General features: G+C 45.0%; 1 protein-coding gene across 1 annotated transcript in view; it reads right to left on the bottom strand.

The window, feature by feature from the left end:
- MAP4K4 (mitogen-activated protein kinase kinase kinase kinase 4) overlaps positions 1-20,030 on the bottom strand; it is a gene marked incomplete at its 5' end in the record, with an annotated part of 164,309 nt that overhangs the window by 55,848 nt on the left and 88,431 nt on the right. The window contains 3 exons of the mRNA XM_085321502.1: positions 156-246; positions 3,162-3,272; positions 4,059-4,184. Of these exons, the coding sequence (XP_085177628.1) occupies positions 156-246; positions 3,162-3,272; positions 4,059-4,184 (328 nt within the window). The remainder of the gene's footprint in view (positions 1-155; positions 247-3,161; positions 3,273-4,058; positions 4,185-20,030) is intronic.

Genomic DNA, 20,030 nt, shown 5'->3' with positions numbered 1-20,030 from the left:
GGACATATGCACAGAGCCTTGACTGATACAAGCACAGCCACAAAATGCACAGGCTAATGAGCAYGCAACACTCCTAAAGGAAGAAATTAATCTGGGAATGTCAAAAAAAAACRAAGGCTATGTGAACTGGGAAGCTGACGTGCTCGCCTACTTACCGAGTTTCACTTCTGCRTTCTCTGTCAGCAACACATTTTGCCCTTTGATATCCCTGTGAATCACGTGATGGGCATGAAGATGTGCCAATCCCTGCATTACAGACAAGAGAGGAAGGAGACGACATTCATTTAGCTCCTTGCTTAGCACCAGACTGCGCGTGCCCCCACCTCCAAAGCCCATCGTGCGGTCCCCTGGGGCCACCCTGGGACTGCGCACGCGGGCGCTTTGCACAAACAAAGGCCAACACCTGCACGGTGCAAACACTCCTCGGCTGTCACTTGAAGCAAGTTCGGCGGCCAGAAAGTCCCRGCACAAAGGCACTGTAAATAGTATTTGTGCCGGGGTACGTCAGTGACATCTTAACACRCACGGAGCCGCCCTTAAAAGAACAGGAATTTAGTGAGGGAAGGGGGGAGGAGAGAGAAAGGAAGAAGCACCCACATACGCATAACCAATGCCTGTGATCCCCTGAGAAGGGATGGGGAGGGTGAAGGACTTGCACTGATGTTTGAAGGCAAGGGAATAATGACAACGAAACAAAAGATCCATTGCAAAGCTGCACTTCTCCAGACGCCTTAAATATGAAGCCAGATAATTGTTCCACGGCAGAGACCATGTCAAAAAAAAAAAAAGAAAAAGAAAAAGAAAAAAAGCAAGGGAGCAACATACTTTCCAAAGGAAATAAAACCTCCTGGCATACGGTGCTTTTTGTTGAGACAGCACCTGGATGCATGCCCCAAAGCATTAGCCATGTGGAGGGAGGGACAAGGAAGACATATGTTGCATCTTAATCTCTAAAGTAACTGGTAGAACAATAGGCAACCGTCGTAGCAACTGCCTGTATTTTGGTCTCTCCTTAGCGCTTTGCTTGGAAAACTGCAGTCTCTGGTGGGATCATCTTGCCTGTTCATTTTGCCCTCGTAGACTTTTAATGTTTTATGAAAAATAAAGAAATAGAACCTTTACAGCTGCAAAAGGTTAAGAGAGTAGAGAAATTGCTGCAGAGAAATATTTTCTAACACATGTTCTTCRTTAAATAGTCATTTACCAGTTTGCCTACATAACCAATGGGCTGTTTTCTTTTTTTAAAACAGTTAATGAGCGTGACAAATAATAGAGTCTACAGCTCCTCCCTCGTATGTCACAAGCCGACAAAATGAACGATTAATGTCCTCGATACCATTCACTGGCTGTTAACAGTAAGTGTGGTCTTATTTTTTTTGCAAGAACAAAAGYTTTTCCACAGCTTTGCACAAGATACTTTTTAAGGCCTTATGCTCCACTGCCTCAGCCAGGAAGATAATCATACCTTCTCTCCAGAGTACAATCTAACCTAATTGAAAAAAAAATACATTTGGGTTTATGAAGAGTTAGGAAGAGACAAGGAGTCAAACGCYTGATTATTCTGCAGGCCCCACGTTAGTTCTTCAAGGCCCCCCTCKCCAGCACACCAGAACGCATCAGGTACACTCTCACCCAGGTCTCCACCKGTAAATATCTTTGGCACTTTAACCCATCCAACTTTCGCTCTATTACACAACCTCTCTTCGTCCACCTCTGACATAATAAACTCAGTGTCAAATCAGGTTTTGCAATGCCTCATACCAATGTGAGCTTAGCACTCCTTTTTTTTCCAGATATTCTAGTTCCTGTTAGCAATAATTAAGGCTCCTTTTTAAAATGTCTAACAAGAACGAGAAAGTAGCTTTCAGATAACTTTTTCCTCTTYTCAGTGAGCATGGCTTTACCTCATTGCTTAAGGAGAATTTAGGACAAATGCAAAATTGCATGCAATACACCAAAGTGACAGAGGTGTTCTCAGACCAAGCACAAGGTCAGTATTGCAACAGTTAGCTTTACTAATATTAAAGTATGCCATTCATTTCACTTGAAATACAGCCATCAGTTGGTATTCATGACAGCAACTTTTCTGCCTGCCAGTATRCAACAATTTGAAATGTGCCAGAGCAAACACCAACAGCAGTACTCTCCACTAGCATTTGGAGCTAGAGCAGGAGACCACAATTGTACATCTCCCTCCCTCTTAATCTCAAAAATCACCGAGACAGAACAAATGTGCAACACAGACAGCAGAAGCATTGATTTATGTAAGAGCTGCTGGTRGTTTCCTTTAACATAAAGCCTTTAGAACTTCGTTTATGATGAGGCAATTGAATAGACATACTGTGTAATGGTATGGGTAGGAGGCAATTTGTTTTACAAAGAAGCACGAGGAAAACCATACCAGATTTACTCAGCACGGCAAACAAATGCCAATTCAGAAAGCACTTTACTCTTCATATTTAATTTCCAGTTGGTACAGTTAGTTAGTTAAAGCTTCTTTTTTAAAAAAACTGCTAAGTGGCATCCTTCTTCCTGAGAAACTTTTTCAGTGCCATATGCTAGTACAGTGCTCAACCATATAAGATACGTTTGCTTTAGACAGACTGCAGGAATATTCAGTATGTGAGCACAGCACAGCACAGAAGCYCTAACCGTTGGCACAGAAGCCACCAATCTCCCTTCTCCACACACTTCGCCAGCAGAAGAGAAAGACGGCTGCAAGCACGTCCGAAAATCCCATTCTGCGCTCTATGCTACGACATTCCTGCAATCTCAGCACTCAGAAGCAAGCGCCTTGKAGACACACAGACGCTGTTCTCAGCTTCTAAAAGGTAAGGGCACTGGTTCTTAGGCTGGCTTCTTGCAACACAAAATCGCTACTTTCTGCAAGGCTGCTATTACTGTACAGTACAACTCACACAACCCGCACATATTTGGAGCTCCTGTCCTCATTGCCAGTTAGGCGGCAGAGCTAAACGACATGGAGCAGCCATCCACGTACTGTGACGTGGAGCAGCCATCCACCTGCTCCTACACGCTCTTCACATGGTGATGTGGCTACAGGGATCGGTCAGAAACAACTTCTTGCAGAACCTCAWGCCAGGTTACATCTCTGTGAGATTGCTTCTGTATTTTCAAGTGCAGCAGACTGTTTTCCTTACCCTGAGAATTTCTCTGGAGATATATGCTATCCAGTCTTCTTTCAGAGTATTCCCTTTCGTGTTCTTCACGAGGTCAGTGATAGAGCCTGCTCCACAAAACTCCATAACAAGCTGCAAAACAAGTATCAGCATACAGTTCACAGCTGTTCACAGAGAAGCAAAACAAGCAGGGTGCAGCAGCGTTTTGGGAAACCCTCATGAAGCACAGAATACAATCTATTTTACATTCTCTGCCTGGAAAGTGCATCCAAACCAAATCCCTCCAGCATGTGTCAGGCGTATATGGAATATGTCTCACATTAGTTACCACATTTTCAAGGACTGATTTAATTACTGTAATTTAATGCTGGGAATCTGGATTTGCTCAACTATGCAAAATGCATTAGCTGTAACGGGAATATAGAAAACATCCAATGATGAAGGAATCAAACCAATCACACCATTGCGACACACATTATTTACAACTCCCGCTTATTTATGGGAGACGAGAACATCTACTGGTGCCGTAAACTGCCATTTCAAACCCAAACTTCAGTCCTCTAGGGGGTATAGATGGGATGAGAACTGTCATGAGTAAAATTTTCAAGTGCAGTTTTATTTTTACAGCCGCACATTCTTACTGCTCAGCTCATCTTCCTTGCTCTCATGAAATATGTTAACTATCCATCTGGGAAGCAAGGGGAAAAAGTTACTTAAAGAGCAAAWCAATTGCTAATAGCAAATCTTGGTTCACCCGTTCTCTTAAGGATACATGATTAGYCTATGTGATTGCCATATCTGTTTAGGAAAGCATCAAATTCTACTGATTTGTCTTTTTCTGATACGATATTTCTGTCATCCTCAACAGATACCCGAAAGGGAAAGGCTTATGAGCGTGCCTGAAAACTATCTACTTACCCACAGCTGGTCATCATGTCCTGGAGGACTTTTCTTAATGAAAGCACCATAGTAAGTTGCAATATTTCTATGGTGCGAATATTTCTTTAGCATATTAATCTCCAGTTTGATTTCTTCTTCTTCATCCTTTGGAACAAAGCAAAAAGCATACRTTTAATACAGCATCATCTGCTTCCTCCTCTCTCTCACATAAGGAGGTTTAGGAAAGTTTGATGTGAACCAGCATCATACTCAATAAACAAATCTCAGGTTCATGCCAGCAAAATCTATTGATTATTAAGATGTTTTAAAACAGACCTTTATTTTCTCAACTTTTTGGTAGTTGAAAAAGTAAATAAAGTATGCATCAGACTTCAGCTAGTAATAAAGCAGGACACAATCTGTTTAAAAACCCTGTGCTTATAATACCTTAAACAACCCTGCAGCCAATAGGCTTCTGCTCCTACATAACCCAGAGAACCAGAAAAAAAATGTGAYTTTCTGTTGCAGGAGTAAGATTTCCCTCTTCCTCATTATTTTCCTTCAACTTCCTCCAACTTTTAAAATTTTGCATTTTCTCATTGAAAGCCATGCAGCRAGTCAGGGCAAAGGGGCTGCTCGACTCGTGGCAGGGACCCCCCTCGGGTCCAAGGGCAGCACGGCCGCCTCAGAGCCCCCTCGACCCACCTTCCTCCTCCTCCTCGTCCTCCGGCAGCGGGGGGAGAGCAAGCACAGCGGGAAGCAAGGGCCAGGAGCCCAAAGCATAAACAGGATGCACAAAGGCGGGGAGGAAGGATTTCCCCCAGTTCTGCCAAGCGCCCCGCACAGAGCCGCTCAGGTGAGCGGCAACCGCCCCGTCCCCGCCACGTGTGAGGGGAGCTCAAATTAAATAAGTGAGATGGAAATGAGTAATGTTATGCACAGTTCCTCAAAACGATCCACTTTGGCAATTCTGCTTTTCGACATTCAGGTACGAGGCGTGGAAAGGGTAAGATGCTGGCCATGGGTGCTCCTGRGACCGACGGTGCGTACGGGGACCAGGAGGAAACCCAGCGGACATCGCCCCTCGCCACGCTGGGCAACGCTCCTCCACCCACCTTCCTCTTCACGCACCCAGGCCACAGGCACCCTGCTTTAGGGCTTCTGAAATCAATGAATAAGAAAAAAAAATGGCCGATTTACCCCTTTAATCACAACCTTTAATCACTCTGCAGCTTTCAACACCTTARATATCCAGGGGGATACGTATAACTTGACCTGATTCCAGGAAGAAACTCTTTTCTCTTGGGTGGCAGGCCGATAGAAATGACAGCAAATATTTTTCTTATCCTGTAATGTCAGAGCTGATTACATAAGAAAGTTTTAAGCCTTAAACTTCCTTGCAATCTGTATCACGCTAGCAATCAAATACCCTCTTTGCAACATGTGCTGATGTTAACACTAAATTCATGTTAACAATATACCATGGTAGGCACAGCTATAGCTAAAGAAACCACCCTTTGGTACAAAGAAAACAATTATTTCAAATAGACTATTTCAAATAGCACTGGCATGCAATGCTTACTTGTCAATGAGTATAAAAGAACTCCCCAAATGCACCAGGAATAAACTATTCTCAAATCTGTTTATGATGCTTCTTTAAAGGAAGATGCTATGTATTTCCAAAACATTGGACAAAACAGTAAAATCACCTTGTAAATCAAAGTTCTCAGTGAGGCTGGTGAGAAAGCATGATCACCAGAACAGCTTGTTGAGCCAAAAGCTAACTTGGTGCTTCTTCAACTGTTTYTAGTGCCATTGCAGTTGTATGCATTTTTTATTTTGTTCATATGTTAGAAAAAAACACAGAAGAATAAATGCTTGCACTACAAATAATCATGCTGAACTTTGTGGACTTTGATTTCAGACAAAAATCTATGAAGGGAATTTTGTTAACCTTAATAGTTTGGGATCTGCTTACTACTAGGGTCAATATATATAACTTAATTTGCTATTTTGTACTGAGTCTTTATATAAAATATTATTTTCTGTCCTCAGCATGTGAACACAATAGCTTTTACAATACAATGGGCAGGATGTCCTAGCGGCTGTTCATGCTTATCTACTACAACAACGGTCAGGATGACAATCCTTAGGACAGGATCTATCTCTGAAAAAAAAACAAATAAAAAGGGGCATGCAGAAATTCAGCAGACTGCAGGCAGTTAACGCTCTTTCAGGTTTCCCTACTAGCTGTATCAAGGTACCTACTCTGCGACCTGCAGCAACCCTAGGCRTCTCCCTCAGCTAAGGCTACAAACGGTACTGAATTGCTGTTTTAGCTGTAGTTGAACATTTGTCTACCACGGAAGAGAGTGTGGTGATCTATGCTTCAATCCAACTTGAATACTACCTCACAAAAACTGAGGGATTCAGTAATTCTTGCCAGATTCTGGAGGATTTCACTTAATGTGGATCAATAACTCCCTGGCACTGAGTCCTGAAGACTTTAAGGTGACGTGAACAATCATACGGATTAATCAGTTTAGAGAACTCTGCAGCACCTCTGTATTACAKGAAGCATTAGAAGTGGTGGCTCATCTGGAATAAAATTGTGCTGCTCCAGTTCCAGGTCCATCCTGATGAAAATGCCAGCCTTTWGTCTTGAATGTGTCAAAAAGCACCATTTCAACATTTTTCTGAAGTGAGAACCATCGTTCTCCAATTCAAAATCCTGTTTGCAGTATTTTATTTTCATTGAAGACCATTCAAAAAAAAATTTTTTTTTTGAAAGGTGACACGTGTCTGAGCCACAATTCCTTCACAGTTTCAGTCCTTTAAAATTAGGGACAATTTCCTTTCTCAATTCAGGGTCTGAAACCATCTCAAATGCATGGCTTCCTCTGACCAGCCCTGACACCCAGAGTCCTTTTTTTCTATCAGTGGAGTAAAACAGGGCTTTTTTCCAGGGTCCAACTGATTTCATCCCAGCACGGACATCCGAAACAATTTGTGCCCTAGAGATGTTTACTTCTCTCCTCTAACTATAAGAGGAAGATGAGGTCATGAGCAAGGACACGGACACCAGCCTCGCAGATGTCTGAAATCGGGCGAGGTGGATCCCGCTCCAAAATCTCTCCGGATAGGAACGTTTCCGCGCGGTCCTCGCTATCGGCACGTGCGTCGCAGGGAGAGCGCGCTGCCGGCTGAGGGGCCGCTCCAGCCCGCGGGGCCGGGGGACAGGGTGTCCCCGTTTCTGCTGCTGCCGCCCCGGGGCTAGGACACACCACGGCAGCTCCCAGCCTGCTCCCCCCAGCATACGTGCCCGGAGCAATAGCCACCAACAGCCCCGCGGCTTGACGGGGCTCCGGGACCACGACGGGAAAAATTAAAACCGACTGAGGAGAGAGACTGTCATTCTCGCGAAGGAATACAAAAGTGCCTCCTTCTTCTTGGAGGAGCGAGGCAGCTGGTAAGCCCTTCCTAGTGATTTTATGCAGCTGGCATCAATTACGACTTTGGGCCATTATCTGTGCATACAAACTCCCCTTGAAACACCCTTTGTCTGCGCCTGCGATGGGGCTGCTGCAAGCGTTTGCACTCACACATTCGCCGTCTGTTTGTGACAGCACGTCTGATTACTAGCAATTTTTGCAGTAAGCTATACTTCTGCAAGAGTCACGTGATTAAATCAAGTTTCAGAGTGGAYTTCCTCTTCTCCATGTATTTCCCTTCAGAGACTGTATGGACACGTTAGCATCTCTGGGAATTTTTAAATACCAAGCTGTTTTATTAAAAGGACTTGTCCATAACATCAAAAACTGTGTACAACATCCCCAGAGAAATTCACCACCACGCAGTAAAATCATTTTTTCACCATTCGAATAACACATTAAAAATAAAAGCAGGAGTGACTCTCACCTATCAGCTTGCCACCTAGTGGCTCCCAAACTGCTTACGCTGCAATATCCCCAAACATCCTCTCATTTCTCCAGGAACACTGCATGCTTCTCCTTCATTTAGTGCCCGCACTAGACACGTGACTACGCGCTCTCACACAGAGAGTAAATCAACTATTGGTTATTCCTATCACTTCAGTTAGGTTTTTGTAAGTGGCGATCTGTCTGAACACCATGCCACCGGAGTACAAACAACAAAAATAAAAGCAACTCGAACAGTCCCATTTAAAGAATATTACACTGGACAACTTAATTGTGCAACTTCAGCAGCTTTTTCAAAAGTAAGCTTCCTGAATCATTATCAGAAGAAGATCTTGCACATTTTTAGAAGATGAGGAATTCAAAAGCACATTGGGGGACATGCTGGTGGGGAGGGAGAGGAAGGAGCCTGACAGCTCAGGAAGTGCCTAAACCATCCGTCAGAAGCAGAGAGGACATTACCAAAGGGAGAGGTGGGGGCGGGGGGGAAATCACTCCATGCCCACCCCATTTTCCCATTTTCTTACTCTTCCCTAACCATCACTGTTTAGGCAACTCAAGAGACCAAGCTAACCAGCCCCTGACCTGTCCCAGAGCTGCAAYGAGAGAACCCAACCTTGAGAGACAGAGCCGGGGGAGCAAAGGGGAATGACGCTGTCTTCCAAGCTCTACAGCACAAGGAGATGACAAAAAACAAACAAACAAAAACCCTAAAACCAGTGTAAAAGTACAATGAGAAATTTTGCCAGGCCGTGTAAGCGCTGAGTTTCCATCCACACCCGCCTCGGTGGAAGAGTTGCCTTAGCACCGTAGCTGCCTCAAAAAGCAGCACTGCTCTTTGCTACTTTCTGATTTTACGCTCTGAAGGGATGGCACAGATGGGGGAGGAGAAACAGAACATTTTCAGAAGATTTTATTTATCCTAGCAGGACGATGACGGGAAACATGAATGAGGAAACACAGCCAGGCAGGCATAAAGCAAAACAAACTTGCTTTTACCTTCATTACAGAACCTTATCTAGCCTGCCAGATAATTTATATGCTGCTCTAAATCAGTTTTGCAGGGGAATACAAATTGCTTCTCCCAGTAACTTTCCTTTTTGTTTTAAGAAATGAGATAGTAAAAAATCTCAGTGCTCCCTGTAGAAGCAACAGTCAATGGTTTTAAGCTATAACCAAGGATTTTAAGAATTAACAACACTACCCCAACAGTGGCAATCCAAATATGCAGGAAAGGGGGGCGGGGGGAAGGAAATCTCCAAGCYGCCTTTTGTTTGCTTTTTCCCATGCTGCCCATGAAGCTCTGCCAGCCGGTATCAAGGGAATTGCGTTGCCGGGAAAATGACAGCTGGTTACGCTATACCTGKGATTTCAGAATAAGCTATGCTGGCTAAGAAGCACTAGCTCCAGGGGCGGTTTCTGGGATCTGAGGATCTTAAAATTATTTGAGAATTCAGATACACGTGCAGAGAGACATAGCAGTATCTGTACAGCTCTGCTAAGAGAGGGGAAAGGGAGCACCAAACCAGGAGCACGCAGAACGGCAAAGGGGAAACCTTTAGAGGCCTCAGGACTCAGAGGATGCGTCCTTTCTTTCAGCATCTCCTCCCCAGTCCCACCGTTGGAGTTCAGGGAAAAAAGAAAAGAAAGAAAAACAAAAGAATTAAATAGATAAAAAAAATTAATAATTTAAAATAAAAGAAGTAATTAAAGAGGGAAAAAAAAAAAAAAAAAAAAAAAAAAAAAAAAGGTCACACAAGCCACAAGAAGCCCAGTTTGTTTTCCTTTCCCCTTTCTCTCCCTTTTCATTTTTGCTCTCCCCCCAAAAAAAGTCTCAGAAGGCACTAAAAACCAAACAAAACTTTCCCGGATAAATCATGACACCAACTTTCACAAACCACCATTTCGCTTGTGTGTCACATCCTCTCTCCTCCTTCCTTCCCACACCCCAAACCTCTGGCTTTCATCCATTCGAAACTGAATCTGTCCAGGACAGGGAAAGGCTGAATAGTGCCTAGCACAATAGGTGACCTTTTCTGGTACTGGAATCCATAATATATACAGTCATTAATAAAGTTCTCACACACAAGAGGGACGTTTTGGCAAAAAGAGCTGGGGCAGTATTGCATACCGTGCAGTATTTAAACCAAGATCTCTGGTACTCCCTTCAAGACGGGAAGGAGATTGTAATTTTGGGAGGAACCTAACCACAATAAAAATGAGATTCCAAATGTGAGACAAGTCCCTGCCAGAGCCTGCCAAGGTAGGAAGTTCATATAAAGAAGAACAGTTTGCAATGCTGAGAATGCAACTTAGAGAAACCTAATCCTTTGCAGCACCACAACGGAGTATCAGAATTGGGAATATGATATAACATAGTTCTTAAATAAAACAAACACAGACTTCTTGGGAGGGAAAGCCTAAGCTGCTGAAAAGACTTTAATCAAGACATTCAGTAAACATTTAACAAGTTCATATACAGTCCCTCCTAAATCTTAACATAGGAGAGCCCTTGCTCTGTTACTACAACCCATCTTTCCGGGGGTCTTTTACTGAGCTTTTGAGCTTTGTTATCCTCCAAACCAAAGACCTCRTGCAAGTTTATTTCCCTTCTATTTCTCTTCCCTGTTACTTTTTCCACTTCCAGCATCCATTACACCTATCCCACTTGAAGAGCAAGTCCTTCTTTCATGTACCTCCTCCTACAGACTCTCCCCACCTTAGAACCAGCGTGTTCATTTCTCTGCACCGCCCTTCAAGTCCTTCCGAAACACGTGTTTCTCCAAAGGCCTGCAGACTGTTCACCCTGCAGGAAGAGCGTTCACAGTGCCACGCGCTAAACGTTTCTGAAGGAACACTGTAGACATCCTGGAACTAACAACGTGGGCGCTGACCTTCCCCCTTGCCCCAATCGCTGTCAGGTTGCATCTCAACCTCTGCACCTTGTCTGGGCTGCCATGCAGAGTAAGCCCACAACAGTTCATCATTTACAAGCTCTCTGCAGCCCATCTTGTCACTGCGAGCTGCCCATGAGCCTCTGAACTGCTGCCAGAGTCAGCACGTAGCCGAGCCGCCAGAAGCAGCCGAGCAGCAACACCCCGCTCCGGCGCCCTCAAGTACAGGGACTGCAAAAGACAGCTGGGGTGTCTTTTCAAGGGTCAAAAATCTCAGTTTTGTCCAAACTGGCTAGGAGAACAGGGCTGCTCCTTCCTACCGCATTTGGTTACCTTCAGTTACAAGATTTCATTGAGCAGGTTGAAAACCACACTTCCCAGTGCATTCAAAACAGAGACAGCAGCGTGTCCGTTCGGCACAGCCCTCTGCTGCGTGCTCAGGGCAGCATCAGAAACAAGAGAGAAAACGAGCCAAAATCTTCGCAACAGAGCCAYCGCTGAGGCTGCCGCCATAAAGCAACAATAAAGTTACCGGGACAAAAAAGCGCAAGGGACAGAGAGCTTTTAAAAAGGGTCCCAGTGCTGCCCGAAGGAGCCTGTGTAAGCACTACTGCGTGGACACAAGATGGTATCACCTGCACACAGGAAGGAGCCAAAACCACTTGAAGGAAATGCTTGTCTGTTATCTCCCCAAAACTACCTCCCCTGCCGACTGCTCCGACAACAGTGTTTTCTTTCTTGCCTGACGTGTCCTTGGTGCCTTTGCTGATCACTGCACGAGCTGTGCTGCCGGCAGAGACAGCACTGCTACCAACCTCCCATAATAAAACCCCAGGACCATACAGGCTTTCCAGAAAACAACCAAGGGAGCAACCTCTTTAGGGCAAACCTCTTCAACCATTTCCAAGGCTGRCCCCTTGATCCTTGGTCACGATTACTCAAGGGTTTCCTGCTCAAACTGCATGTTTATCTCAACTACACAAGTCAATCGTCCATCCTCGGAAGCCTGAAGCTAGTTATGCAACAAGCTAGCCTTCTACTCACATCTTCAGCGCTCCCATAAAAGAGGAGGTTTAGATYCTTCTTACATTACTATTACTCACGTTAAAAATGCCTGTGACTGTACACTTGTATGTCTGTTTTCAGATTTTTGCAATCAGGGCAAATCCTTACTAGCAGATATCAAAAATAAGTCTGCATACGAAGGAAACAAATAAAAACAATTTTGCTTTACACAAACTCCGAGCTCGAGCAAAAACAGGAAAGACAGATGACAAAGAGAAAATCGTCTTACGCAGAAAGCAAAGAAGTTGCATGGCATTTCTACCCTCAATCTCAGCATTCACTTAATGCCAAGGAAAGCAGCATCTCTAGGATGTGACAGGGGCAGGTTTTCACAGTACTTGGCCCTTGTCCCTGCCCCGGCAGTGTCCAACCCTGGCATGCCACCACTTCCACCTGGTTCCACCTGGACGAGCAGGTTTCCTTCCCAAAGGGGGCCGACACACGGACACCTCCTGTATGTGCAGCCCAGACCGTGCTGGGCCACTGCCTRGATGCAGGAGCTGGGAAAGGCTCCTGAGTCCTGTGGTTTTGATAGAACCGAAGAGAAWCCATGAGAAATTAAAGTTCTAGTTTGAAACAAAGCTTAAGCTTTGAGGGGGATGGGAAGAAGGCAAACATCTGACACAGGAGAGAAAACAAAAGGCTGAAATTACTGGAAATGTTGTTCTACGTGCAAAATACCACATGGAAACTCTATTAACAGATATCTAAGATGGGAAGGTAAAATATACGTCAGAAAATGGCAGTTCTGGCATAACATGAATTGTCTTCTGGTATATATGTCATGATAACCTATAATTACATGAACAAGCTAACAAGTGCCTGACAGAACAGATTCACTCAGTACATAGCTTCACACCCCAACTGACCGACAAGTCCCGTACACGAACGGGAAAAGAAACTTGCGCAACCCCCCTCTTTCATTTTGTACACTGAATGAAACCCAAATGCTGAAAAGAAACAGTTTGCAATCGGGCAACCAAAAGCTGTCATCTTGCACAGGTGAAAAGGAACAGAACAAAGAAGAGGAAGCAAAAGTAATCCCGCTCTGGCATCTCCTCCGAGCTGTTTCAGTAGGATTCTTTATTGAAAGGAGACCTGGCCGAAGAAGTAGCTGACGAGGGAAGTGCAGAAGGTCCATCACACACCACCATTTCTTTGTCCRACAGCTATAGCCTGGTTAAGGCTGAAGCAAACCTGCAGTTTTGCAAAGCCGAAGAAGCAGGCTGRTGCCAGTACTCAAAATCGATCTGATATAAAACAAAGGAACAGAGGAGCATGAACCAGCACCAACGCAGGCACCAACCACGAGCAGCTGGCAGCTACAAAACTAGCTCCGTCTGCTTCCAGGAGACGCAGTCCTCCCAGTGACGGTCACCCCTCCATAGGATGAGTGCWGTCGCAGGAGGACAGACCCACCCTTCTAAAGGCACCTTTTCCCCCACACTATATTGCAGGAGCCCAAGGCAGCTATGCTCCAGGCTTCAGCACRACAGTTAAGTGCCTAAAATTAGACAGAATGAATCCAGGCCTAGGCCATTAAGGACACCACCATTTTTCTCAAAAGGCCAGTGAACAGCCACTGGAGGCCTAAGAATTCTGTTTATTATTGGCTTAGGCTTATGAAACCAAACTGATTGGTAGGTAGAACACCTTGCTGATCCTTCAGCTGCCCAGATTCCCGAGGTCTTTCAGGCTTTAACTAAGCAAACCTCATTAAAATGTTGCCAGCTACTRTATTTTCTTTGCAGCCCACCGATATGCTCATATAAAGCAAAATACTTCACTTAGCAGATATCCTATGAAAAAATAGATTTAACACTTCTTTTTAAAGAAGTCAACCCAAGGTATATCCACCAGACAAAACAAGATCTGGCCATCAAATCTCCAAACATCTAAGGTAACATGTTGGCTTATGAGCTAGCAGCCTGCTCTATGTGCTGTTTTTAACCCAGGCTCTCTTTTACCCACAAAAGGAAAGCTTCAAATTTTTGGGCCACACTACAGYCTCCAGAAAACTCCTTGTAAGTAAGGATTAGTGTGAGATCATAATCTGCCTTATTCAACACAAGGTTTCCTTTGTGAACTGGCCAAGATAYGTAAATTACACGAGAATAAAATGAATAGTCCCATCTGTACGTGTGTCTTGCAGAGATGATTGAATGACATAGTGAGAACACACAAGTCCTCACAAGTTTTAATCTCAGGTAATCTTTGCCCAAAGGTTAAACACTTCAGCTGCTCTGGTCCAATATTAGTCACCGTTCAGCCTGCGCAGCTAATCAGCACCCATCTCCTGGGCTTTACAGAAAGTACTCAAAACGCAAAGTGGCAATAGCTACCAGATCAGATCTGACATGTCCAAATGGCAGTTTCTCTCACAAGAAGAGAGGCAGAATGGATCACAGAAAGAAAACTGTGTTAGAAAGACAGTAGCCCACTATCATCTGTTTAAAATACAGGCTTAATACACAGCATATGCAGAGACTGCAGGTGGCTGCAACAAGAAGAAAGAACACAGAAAATCTGAAAACCCATCAACAGTGACACTAGCAAAACACTCTTGTGGCAAAGGCCTGATTTACACAAAGAGGCAAAGACACCAGGGGGACAAGACGACCCAAATTTTATTTCTGGGACGAAAATGAGACCGAACACAGAACACCACAATCATAGAGTTAAGGCGACCGGGCTCCAAATTTGCCAAATTACTGTTTTCTTTTTCCCCCCTTTTAGAGGCTTGTCAAATTCCATTTTCTATTTAAAATATTCCCCAGGAAAGTAGCTTCATTTTTTCCACCAGTATTACAAAAAAGCGTATTTCAAAAGCCAATAAAATTAAGTTTTACTCCCACCACCATCACCACCACTTTTCCCTCCCCACCTACAGTGCTAGATAAGAACAGCTCCTTCCATTAGCTAGAGAGCAGAGGGCTAACACCTGCTTTCTAGCTATGAGGCAGTCAGCTCTATAAAAACACAAAGATTAATTCACCATYCCCCGCCCTAGGTAAGGCTGATAAAACTACTTGATTCTCACTCAGTAAGAAATGGCTTGCTAGTTTTGGTATCAGCAAACGGTGCACTTTTAGCCACGGATCTGTGGCATGGAGGGAGATGCTCTTCACAGTTGCAAGGTCTCAGTCCTTTTTCCTTAAGGACAGAAGTCTCCTTCTGAACAATGGCAAATGTAGGCTCATGCCTGATGTCAAAATAGACCCCCAAATTTCTGCTTCTTCACACTCTTCAGCAGCATTCCTGAAGCCTCCAACCAACTAATATCTTTGGGCGTAAAAAAAAAAGCTACTGAATGAGAGAGCTGAGCTAGTCTGTGGGAATTAACTCTGAGACAGAAAGAAACAACTGGAAAAGTATGGCCTGAGAGCAATCTGACGGCACAGTGATCTCTCTTCAGCTTGCTTGTTCACATAAGAGATAGATCCATATTTATAACCCTAAAGGTTTTCCAAGCAGGAAAGAATAGATACAATTCAGCTCTAGAATATGTCTGTACTTAGAAATTCAGCTTTTTTTTTTTAAAGGGGGAAATCCATTATGGAATGATTTACAGCTGACTGACAAGATGATGATGATGACTCTGTAATTATTAGGTCCAATCATTCAAATTACAATTTACCGGCAGACACACAAACTACTTGATTCACAGCTAGCATTTTCTTCAGCATATACTAGCTTCTTCCTAAAACAAGACAGGAGACWGATAATCTCTATCAGTAACAAATAAATGTGACTGCTTAAGAAAGAAATCCAGGGACACTTGTGATGGGCAAATTTCGCTTTATATTTGTGCCAAATCCTTCCAGAGAAAGAACGACAACCAGRGCTGTGACAAAATGCTTTTCCTTTATATTCAGATGAGTATAACAGTTGTTAGACAGGTACAAAGGTACATCCATGTCTGTGCATACATGATAAGCAAGTTCTTTATCAAATTGGTTGCTGAGGTGGGGTTTTTTTMTTATTATTTTCTTTGGTAGATTTATGCTGACTTAGCCACAGCATTTAAAATCCCCCTGCATTGCCAAAGCTCTATAAAGGCTGTGCACTTTAGTGTACAAGTAAGTGTGCTTGGCGCCGTGCCACTATGTACAAAATCATTTTCATACCGCTTGCAGCAGAAGGAACTTTACTCTTGGACCAGATGTTTTTGCTGCCGGTGCTGCCAAGCACGCCTGGAAACCTCACAGCTGAGYGGTGCCACAGGAGTGAACTAACAAGGAACAGAGCCACAAGATGCTCATGTCCATCCACCAGGCCAGGTGTTGCAGCCCACTCTCAGAGCAAGGAACTGCTGGCAGCTAGCTAATTATTTACCTGCCTGAGAAGAAAAGCCCTTCTACCCTATCAATAGAAATAAAAGCAGCAAATACTTTTTAGAAAATATTGCCCCCTCCCCCCAGCTGCCTCTATCCTGAGCTGGGCAGGTAACAAAGAGACCACGATTGACAACTGAGAAAATAGGACTGGGAAAAATAGAAATGGTCCTAATATTACACAGTATGAGTGTGTTTTTCCTGCAGGCTTCCATTTATTAAACAGAGTTTTTCACTTCAAAAATTAGAGCTGCTACAGCACCTCCTCTCTAGCTTAAAACCAAGTATCTCAGATCCCAGCACAAACCTCTCACTCTTAAGCTCAAATCTTGAGGCTTCCCAACCTAAAGATTTTGTGGCCAAAGMCCTGGCCAAGGTTGAGGATAGGAGTCCAGTTCCCCGTCCTGACCTAGACGCCCAGTGAAACTCCATATAGCTCACTTCGCCCCGCTCCTGCAAAACCGGGACTCTCTCCTGCCCCGCCAGCCTCCAGGCTTGGCCTACAAGCCCAAGGGCCTTTTATGATTGTACCACAACRAACGCAGTGCACCCATGGGTGCTACAAGGACAGAAATAATAAATCAGCKGCTTATATTTGTGGACTTGCATGTGGCAGGCACAAAGTGACCCGAGCATGAGAAAGGGAGCCGGACCCCCACGTGCTGGTAAGAAAATTAGCTTCACTCAGTCCAAAAGCAGAGAAACAACTACCTTGATAGCGCCACTCCCAATCAACCACTAAGTCCGTAACAGTCTATAACATAAAAAAAAAAAAAAAAAAAAAACTGTTAGGAACAAAAGAGGCGGAGGTGAAAGCACACGTGTACATATTCACACGGGAGCAATGTCTGGGGTGATGAGGGGGAATACTGCTTGTTTGGTTTCATGGCGAAGGAGTTGCTTGACTTCTTGTGCATTACATGTGTCCAAAATGAAAGGAAGACAGAAAGAGGAGGGGTACATTTTGAGTCTACTGAAACCTGTTTCAGTCTCTTTCTCGCCCAACCTCTTAGAAAGGTGGTTCAGACCTGAGCAGCCTCCTGCTGCTGCAGGTTACGCCCAGAGACAGGGCCCTCTCGGGCAAGCCTCGAGAGCGTCRTCACTGATAGYTGCGCAGGCTCTATCAGTTCCTCAYGCTGAATAAAAACACAGGCCCATATCTACACGGCTGCCTCATGCTTTTGTTTCTAGCACTCCTGTTTTTCAAACGAGGTCACAAGCTARTCCTCCTCCTCGCTCCCGCGGTTAAAAAGTGACGCACAGCACTTTGACAGTAAAACAAACGTACTCGAGGTGTATTTCATTGAAATCCTCCTATACAGAAAAAAGCTGATCTCCTTGGAAAGAATATCATCTCAGCTTCCCCAGCCTCCCGTAGCCACGACATCTCTTGTGCCAAACACAGCTACAGCCTGCTTAGTGACGCCAAGCAGCTAGCATCTGCATGGGAGTTGCGCTCAACGTCTAACACCTGGAGTAGTGCCTAATTTAAGAATAAATTCAAAAGTCACATGTTTAAAACAAACAACAACAAAAAAAAAACGGAGGGCCATTCTTGTCTGCATAAATAAACAGTCCCCTTCTCAGGGACTTTTCCTTTAAAACCAAAGTAACATTATCACTACAGGGTCTCTTGGGATGATGATTCATAAGCAGGAAAAGGACTGTAATTCTATGCACAGGCTACTCAACCTAAAAGATATTGCAACTTTTTACTATGCTAGCCCTGTAAAATGACAAAGTGACAGTCTGAAAAATCTTTCTTTAATCACTCTGATTTGAAATCAAACAAAGAGCAATTGGACTAGACAAAGGTGTGTGTGTGGAGGAGGTATATGATAATTTGCCATCTGCATCTGAACAAGGAAACCCGGCTGTTCGGGAGGATATGCTGTAACGGCACCGGATTTGCTCAAAGCAGAGCGGTCTGCCAGCTAAGCCCYGCACAAAGGCACAGGGCTGCTGCAAACGCGCCAGCTCCCGCCCCACAACCTGGGAAGGGACGCGGGGGCGGTTTGCAGACACCGCTAAGCATCGTGGAAGCGAGCAGAAATCCCCCGYACAGCGGTCGGACCTCTCCAGCAGCTGGGCAGAGGCAGCTACGTGGAAGATCGTGCACGGTGCAGGTCAGCGCCTGCCACGCTGCAGGCACCCAGACAAAGCCCGCGGCAGCTCCTTGCCTGCCGTTCCCTAGTCCCCTAGCGGAGTCCCTCCAACGGGAACATGCAGGGATTTTCCTTAGCTGTACTCTGGCTGGCGTGGGGGGGGGGGGTGCAAAATAAGAGAAGGAAGAATAGGAAACAAAGATAGTACAACATAATAAATAAAATGAGAGAGTTCTAGGGCTTGGGGTGGGGTTCTTTATTTTTTTTAATTGTATCCCCAGATCAGCTCCATCTGTAGCTTCAGAGCATCTGGAAGATTCTGTCAAAGTGATCAGTAGCAAACAGCTAGCACTTGTCTTTGAATTGCAGCCATTATGTGCTTCAAAGCTCACACACCACGGAGGGAAATCGAAGAAACTCAGCATCTTCTTGGGGTTGATGTCGAGCCTCCAATCCCAAGCACAATAAATGACTTCATTGCGCGTGCTCTACTCTATAAAAAGGCAAAGCATTTGGGGGGCAGGAGGGGGCTGTTAAAAAAGGCACTACCTCTTTCCATGACCTTAAAAAACCTTCCTCACTGAAAGCAAGGTTGACTGAGGACAACTCTCCACCCTACAGGTGGAGGCAAACCTCTTCAGAGTGAAACATCCAGTTCAGGTTGTCTTTCGTACAATATAGCCCTTATTCCCTCACCTCTCTTAGTTCATTAGTAGCTACAGGTCCGTCCTCTGTCCTCCCCTCCAAAAAAGCTTCAYTCAGCTGCAGCACATACAGCAATGCAATAGCCAAAATCAAGTTTTCACCCAGTCGCCCTAACACTAAAAGTCAGCGTATCCACATGCGTGCCCACGCGCGCCAACAGCCTGCACATCGTGGCTTCCTCCTTTCAGGGAGCCRCAGGGAACCACAAAACCACAGGTCTGCTCTTACCTACCCAGATGTCCTAGTGGTCCCACACTCTGGAAGACCTGCTAAGGCATTGTTTTACCCTACACAATGTAAAGATGATTAAAAGCCACAGGTTAAAAGGCAGGAAAAGAATAAATTCTCTGAACAGGAAAGATACAAGAACCACTCAACACCAACCAGCTGTTATCACAGAATCATAGAATCAGTAAGGTTGGAAGGGACCTCTGGAGATCATCTAGTCCAACCTCCCTGCTCAGCAGGGTCACCTAGAGCATGTCAGACAGGGTTGCATCCAGGCAGGCCTTGAAGATCTCCACAGAAGGAGACTCCACAGCCTCTCTGGGCAACCTGCTCCAGTGCTCCGTCACTCTCACAGGGAAGAAATTCCCCCTCACGTTCAGGCAGAACTTCCTGTGCTTCAATTTCTGCCCATTGCCTCTGGTCCTGTCACACRGGACAACTGAAAAGAGTTTGTCCCCGTCACCTTGACACCCTCCCTTCATGTACTTCTACACATTGATAGGATCCCCCCTCAGGCTTCTCTTGCCCTGGCTAAACAGGTCCAGCTCTCGCAGCCGTTCCTCATAGGGCAGGTGCTCCAGCCCTCTCATCATCTTCGCAGCCCTACGCTGGACTCTCTCCAGTAGCTCCATGTCTCTCTTGGACTGCGGAGCCCAGAACTGGATGCAGTACTTGAGATGAGGCCTCACCAGGGCTGAGGAGAGGGGCAGGATCACCTCCCTCCACCTGCTGGCAACACTCTTCC

The sequence above is a fragment of the Rhea americana genome, unplaced genomic scaffold, assembly GCF_003343005.1.
Source record: "Rhea americana isolate MKP2758 unplaced genomic scaffold, rheAme1 scaffold_7, whole genome shotgun sequence".
In the NCBI taxonomy this organism is placed as follows: domain Eukaryota; kingdom Metazoa; phylum Chordata; class Aves; order Rheiformes; family Rheidae; genus Rhea; species Rhea americana.
This window is presented reverse-complemented; position numbering and strand designations above follow the sequence as displayed.